The sequence below is a fragment of the Mobula birostris genome, chromosome 7 (genome assembly GCF_030028105.1).
Source record: "Mobula birostris isolate sMobBir1 chromosome 7, sMobBir1.hap1, whole genome shotgun sequence".
In the NCBI taxonomy this organism is placed as follows: Eukaryota; Metazoa; Chordata; class Chondrichthyes; order Myliobatiformes; family Myliobatidae; genus Mobula; species Mobula birostris.
Genome location: NC_092376.1, coordinates 129,935,027 through 129,942,305, shown reverse-complemented (window position 1 = coordinate 129,942,305; position 7,279 = coordinate 129,935,027). Strand labels below are relative to the sequence as shown.

At 39.9% G+C, this 7,279-nt stretch overlaps 1 protein-coding gene across 1 annotated transcript in view; it reads right to left on the bottom strand.

Moving 5' to 3' along the window:
• Positions 1 to 1,672: 1,672 nt before the first annotated feature.
• pde6a (phosphodiesterase 6A, cGMP-specific, rod, alpha) overlaps positions 1,673 to 7,279 on the bottom strand; it is a 60,397-nt gene continuing 54,790 nt past the window's right edge. The window contains exons 21-22 of the mRNA XM_072264436.1: positions 2,989 to 3,145; positions 1,673 to 1,816 (exon numbers count right to left, since the gene is read on the bottom strand). Coding sequence (XP_072120537.1) covers positions 1,758 to 1,816; positions 2,989 to 3,145 — 216 coding nt within the window. The 3' untranslated portion in view covers positions 1,673 to 1,757. The remainder of the gene's footprint in view (positions 1,817 to 2,988; positions 3,146 to 7,279) is intronic.

The window sequence follows — 7,279 nt, the reverse complement described above, 5'->3', positions numbered from 1 at the left end:
TCTTAACCTCTTGCTCTTCACATACTTGTAGAATGCCTTGGGGTTTTCCTTAGTCCTACTCGCCAAGGCCTTCTCATGGCCCCTTCTGGCTCTCCTAATTTCATTCTTAAGCTCCTGCCTGTTAGCCTTATAATCTTCTAGATCTCTATCATTACCTCGTTTTTTGAACTTTTGTAAGCTTTTCTTTTCTTCTTGACTAGATTTTCAACAGCCTTTGCACACCACGGTTCCTGTACCCTACTATCCTTTCCTTGTCTCATTGGAACATACCTATGCAGAATGCCACACAAATACTCCCTGAACATTTGCCACATTTCTGCCTTACATTTCCCTGAGAACATCTGTTCCCAATTTCTGCTTCCAAGTTCTTGCCTGATAGCTTCATATTTCCCCATACACCAATTAAACGCTTTCCTAACTTGTCTGTTCCTATCCTTCTCCAATGCTATGGTAAAAGAGATAGGATTGTGACCACAATCTCCAAAATGCTCTCCCACTGACAGACCTGACATCTGACCAGGTTCATTTCCCAATACCTGATCAATTACAGCCTCTGAGCAACCATCTTCAACTTCATTTGCTAGCTATAAACTTTACAAAAGTAATATACTACCAGAACTGTGGACTTATAAGTTTAAAAATGAATGTGTTGTAAACAGACAGGAATAATCTGTGCAGTCAATTTTTCCTGTTTTGTGCTCTGGGAACAATTCCCAAGTACAGTTTGCAGGTCAAAGAGAAGCTGTTACTTTCTGGGTTAACACCCTATTTATATTGTTCTTCGTGATGTTGTGAAAGATTATGTTTACAACAGTAAAACCATGCTGATGTGGTAGGTAGGGATATAAGGTTTTCTCTCAACTTATTTTCCACTCTGACAAAATTCAGACTCAGCCTATTAAGGCTTAGGCCCAAGAAACCAGTAAAATGTGAAAGGTCAGGCCTTGCAATAGTCCCCTGTGTTGTTGTAGAACACTTTGCATTCGTATTCCACTCACTCACTACACAGATTAGACTTATTTTCTTTTGATTACAAGACACTGAAGACTGAGATGGTTAAGAACGGACACCCTGTAGAATAAAGATGAACTCTTGATCTCTTAGTCTACCTCATTATGGGTCTTGCATCTGACCTATTTAGCTGAACTACATTTTCTCTGTAACTATAACATTATATCCTGCACTCTGTTACTGATTTTCCTTTTGTACTACCGCAATGTACTTATGTTTGTAATGAGCTATCCAGAGGGCTTGCAACACAAAGCCTTTCACCGTTTTTTGGTACATGTGACATCATTAAACCAGTTACCAATATAGGAGTTTTTCAGATAGACAGGCGTAATGTTTCAATGTGAAAATCCCGAGCAAGAGTCATAAACTTAAAAGTACCGTCAAAATCTATTACTTCAGTAAGTTCTAATTCTCACAAATTGATACATAATCATGTTCTAATTCACCAAAATGTCCAAAGCCACTTATAGTTTTTCTTTTACACAGAAATTTTAATTTGGTGTCTTACACTTTATACAATTACTCATTAACAATTTGTTTGCAGCAAATGTAAAAATGATTTTTTATATGTGTGCTATGAGGCTCATTTAATTAATTACTTTTTAACTATATCTGGTATGCTTACTGCATCTTAACTCCCATATTCAGAGATACAATTTGTTTTGAAACAGTTGATTGTTTCTCCAAATGTCAAAGTGCCCGTGCAGACTTCAAAATGCTTGCTTATGGTTTCTTTCTGCCACACGTTACAAGAGATGACACGTTGTAGACTGAGAACTTTGTTCCTTTTGTGATGCAATGACTGCTGCAGTTTGAGAAAGAATGAGAATAGCACGTTGCATTAAATTTTTTGTTATGGTTTTAAAATTGTAATTTATGAACTTGTCTTACAAATATTGTTTATAATGCAGATAAACCAAATCTTGTCAGAATACCAAAATATTTGGTCCTCTGTTTCCACTGTGAAAGTTTAACATCTTTTAAACATAAAATAGAACAAATTTTTAGCCTTTTAAAGAATCACTGGCAGCTTGAAAGTTCTAAGCATCCTGTTAGTTTTATTGTAGCAGCCATAATGATATTCACTGACAGCTTTCCACTGGATGGCTAAAGTATTGCTGAGACATTAACAGGTCTGTTCAAGGTGAAAACTGGGGTTTTATCAAATCAAAAGAGGCTATCTGTCACTTTTGGACTTCCCTCCACCTGCAAATGACAGGGCAAAGGACCTGCGAGATGAAATCCCTTTTAATATTTTTAAGAATCTGCCCCACCAATTCATACTGGGGTGAAAAATCTCCATCCCCTCACCTTCCATGGAACCACCTCCTCCCTCTGACCTTTCTAGAAATTAGCTTTCTTCTGGTTGCAAACTGTGGGGCAGCTTTTGGATACACAAACAGTGGAAATCTTGTCCTATATGTCTTATGTAAGACATTATAAAAATGAAGCAACACAAACAAAATGCTGGAAGAACTTGGCAGGTCAGGCAGCATCTATGGAAATGAATGAACAGTCGACGTTTCGGGTTGAGACCTTTCTTCTGAGCTGAAAAGGAAATGGGAAGACTCCAGAATAAAAAGGTGTGGGAGAGGGGAAGGAGAATAGCTGGAAAGTGATAAGTGAAGCCAAGTGAGTTGGAAAGATAAAGGGCAGGAGAAGAAGGAATCTGGAGAAGAGGAGAGTGGACCAAAGAAGGAAGGGAAGGAGAAGGGGACCCAGGGGGAAGTGATGGGCAGGTAAGAAGAGGTGAAAGGCCAGAATGGAGAATAGAAGAAGAGAGGAGAGGTAGGGAAGATGAAAAATGAATTGCATTAAATTACTATGCTACGGACAGATTTTAAACCTATAAGTAGGTCCCTCAGCCTGACTGGTCCGTGTTGTTGTCAATGCTTTAGATGGATCTACTCTTGTCCTTCATTATCTAACCTGTTCAATGCATCTTTCTCTTTATTAATTCATGCTCAGATGTCTAACCTTGTTTTGCTGCTTGTTCTTCTTCCTTCTGCTTTTTCTCTTCCTCAATGGCTTTCACTTTTGCCTCGTGTTCGTCAGCCAGTGCTTTCCACTCCTTTCTGTTGTTCAGGATGCCTCTGTACATGGGCTCAATTTCGGAATGAAACCTAGTGAATTCCTAATTAAATGGAAATATTATTGTTAGTTCAGCATATTCATTAATTACACATCTATAATCTGTCAGGATCAGTAAGTGTGGTGCGGTAAACATTGTTGGGAAGTTAAACATCAAAACAAGTGTCTAAACAGCACACACTATTCTTCCAGTACAGATATGCAAGACATAAAAAATAGCAGTCTAAACTAAAAGACTGGAAAAAGGGCATGGTTCCATCTTCTCCATCTTTACCCAGACTGCATTTAACAGGACCTACAGCTGTGTTTGTATTTTTTTGGTTCTCATTCTTTTTTCCTTTTCAGAATGAGGAGCTCCCTTTGCAGTTCTTTTCCCACATAACTATTTAAAGTTAAAACAATATTTTACTTGTATTTCTTCCAATTCATTATACAATTTTTACTGTTAACAGTCTGGACCCCTCTACACTGAGGACAGCACCTCCGCACAGAGGCAGTACAGTACAGCAACATTAGAGCTGCTTTCTCAGGCTCCTGCAATCAGACTTGATCTCTAGCAACGCCTGTGTGGAGTTTCCATGTTCTCGCTGTGACTTCTGGTTTTTTCTTGGTTATTCTCGTAATGCCACATTCCAAAGTTGAGCTGGGTGGAGGGTTAATTGACAATTATGGATGTTGATGGTGGTGAAGGAAACATTAGGTTTTTAATGGGCAGATGAGAGGTAAAAGGGAAATAATTACAGGGGTGGGGTGTCGTGATTGATAAAAATGCTGTCAAAGGCAGCATTGACACAAAAGGCCAAATACCCTTCTTCTACATCACAGAGAAATATGAAAATAATGTGAAAATCAAACTTAGATTGGGTGACTGCTTTGCTGAATAGCCCTAAAGCCTGATTTATACTTGTGCAAGCGGGCTCTGCTATAGGCCTGATTTATACTTTTGCGTAGCCCTACGCCGTAGCGAGCACGCGTAGTTGTGTCTGCGTCGCTCTGCAATTCACTGCCAAAACGCTAGTTGGCGGTGGGGTTTCTATGCCACTGTGTTGAGTTTCTTCGTTGGAGACATGGACGAGGAAATGCATTTCAAATATTTTAGGATGTCGGCAGATAGAGTTGACAATTTGGTTCATCGTCTCCAACCATTTATTTTGCATCAGTGTACAGACATGTCGGAGAAGAGCAACCGGAAATGCATAGGAGGAAATGCGATACTACCAAGCGGACCAATCACAGTTGTTGTGGTCTGCGTCGCCACGACACGTGAGTTACTTTTTTGGGGAGGTGTACATCACCCTACGGCGTACATTTGACGCAGAAGTATAAATTGGGCTTTACATGTTGCTCGTCACTTTAACAGACATCCCACCTCTCCCGGAAGTTCCGGGAGTCTCCCGCACATTAATAGTGGCTCCCTGATGCCCACAAATTATATACAATGTCCCGGAAATCAATTTTTTTGAGAGCGAGCATGAGAGAGAGAGCAAGCACGAGAACAAGAGAGAGAGAAAGACAGCGTGAGAGAGAGCGAGCCAAAGAGCGAGCGTGAGAGCGACCGAGAGAGAGAGAGAGAGAGAGAGAGAGAGCGACCACGAGACAGAGGGAGAGAACGAGAGAGTGACCACGAGAGAGAGCAAGCACGGGCGCTATGGCAGTGTTCCAAAAAAAAGAAAATATAAAACGTACGTCACCCCAGACTACACTAAAGTGCACCCCTGCCTAATAGAGGTCAAAAATAATGACAGTGTTGCTCACTGCACCGTTTGCAACAGTGACTTTTCTATTGCCCATGGTGGGTTAAGACTGTAAAAGACATGTTGAGGTGAGTTTATCAGTGTCATTCGTTCATTAGCATAGCTAACGTTATTTAAACTAGCTGGCTAGCTGCTAAGGAGCTACTCCATTGCAGACATCCCACCTCTCCCGGAAGTTCCGGGAGTCTCCCGCAAATTGATGGTGCTACCTCCCTGAAATGTGTTGTTGCAGGTGGGATGCCTGCTTTAATGTTCAAATCACATTTCCTCTCTATAGTTGGACTTCCGCATTGCTCCAGCAAAACATAACACAAGCTCAAGCAGCAACTTCTCATGTTCCGGCTAGGTACGTTATATCCTTCTGAACTGAATATTTTGTTCAATAAATTTGAATATTCAGACATTTCTGTGCCTCACATTTCAAACAATCATAAATTTCATTTTGCCTTTTATTATTTCCTTACCTGTTGGAAAAGTCACACTTATTTGACTTCTATAACTTATCTCCTTCTCCAGACCCATCTTCCACTATCCACTTTCCTACTTTTTACCTCTGCTCCATCATCTCTTTCATCATGTAGCTCCTTCCTGTCCTCCCTGTACATCATATTTTAAGAAAAGTTATACAGAGGGTCTGGAGAAGGGTCAAATGAAACTTCTTAGAATGTCACCTGAACTATGAGATTACATTTGCCAGGTCAGGCAGTGTCTGGAGAGGTATAAACTGAATTATCATTTCAGGCAGATGATCTTTCATCAATTATTCTCCGAAGGCATGCTTCATATGGAATCTGGCAATGCAGCATGGTGTATGGAGCATCTGTCACATAAAGTTCTTTTTTAAATGTTCAACTGAATCAATTGTAACTTAATGGTTTTAATTATCTTCTAGTGTTCCATGTTTGTCTAAATGTTTTTGAGAGAAATTAGAAGTGCATAGTCGTTAATAGTCTGTGAATCTTTTTAAATGCCTGCAGATACCAGAGACATTGACAAACTTTCAGTCCTTTGATAATTTTGTCAACCATTAATGCAGACTTGACAAGTTGTTAATGGAGCCAAGATGTTGAGGTGTTCAGGTCTCAGTCTACGTCCACACTAGACCGGATAAATCCGTAACCGAAGTTTCTTCTCTTCGTTTTGACCCTCCGTCCACATTGAAATGGCATTTTCCTCCCCAAAAAACGGAGCTTTTCTAAAACACTCTCCAGGGTGAATAAATCTGAAATCGCCTAATATCCGGCGTGGTGTGTACGGGGTAACCGGCTAATTTTAAAACCACTGTCATGACGTGCCGGAACAAATGGTGGCAGCAGCTTGGCATTTCATTGTTTTCTTGAACACAACCTCCAACACCAGAACAATATCTGACAATAGATGTGTAACATCCTAATGTAACATTGTATGGAAATACAACACTGATGCAGACATGTTTTATACATTTAACAAGGTGCTTTATTAATGTATTGTTTGTGCAAACGTTCAATAGATGCAATTGTCACTTTTGCCCAGTAACTTGTTTTATTGCACATGTTAAATACAGCAAAATAATACACAAAGATATGGCAAAAGTAAAGGCAAATAAATGAGGTAACAGGAAATTTCACTTTTGCCCAGTAACAAGCCTTATTACATTTAGTTGTAGCTGTCATCCCTTTCATCGATGAAGAGACTATGGCTGTAGGAAATGCTTCTGGACAAATGCACACTAAGTCTTTCGTTTGGCAATTTCCTTTTAAGTTTTTCTAGTCTGTAACTGGACAAACGCGCACCAAGTACACCGTTTCCTCTTTGCTTGTTTTCTGTGTGTCCTGCACATGCCCAGCAGGAGGAGATTCACCCAAATACCCGTTTTAATGAGGACGGAGGTACTTTCAAAAACGCCTAGTGTGGATGCCTGTCTTTTTTTACGCGAAAACTGGCGTCTTCAAAATTATCCGTTCTAGTGTGACAACAGTTGTTCAGTGTGATCTTATTATAGAGTTATTGAAGAATTCCATTAAAGGTGAGTCACATCACTGAATTTATGCCAAGAAACAAATGATTTGCTAGACAAAGACCGTAACTTCTATTGAATAAGCTGCTGCTTTCTGTTATTGTTAAATTATCTCCTGTTTGTTAATGCTGTTGGAAATTATTATTGCGATAGATTACAGAATAATAGCTAATAATAATTAACTAAGCTTTTTTTCTTTGTTTATTTTTGATCTCTGACAAAATTGTGCTGACCTTCTGGCACAATGAGCTAGGCTACCTGCCCCTAGTGCCACTTCTCACTGAGGTCTAGACACAGATTTTCTCTGAGAGGCAGGTTCTAAGCTATAGGCAGGGCCCAGAGACCCTCACAGTGCAGCTGACCATTTGTACTCACGGGATAGCTTTTATAGCCAGTGAGGCACTGTCTGCAGTTCACTTTAAATATT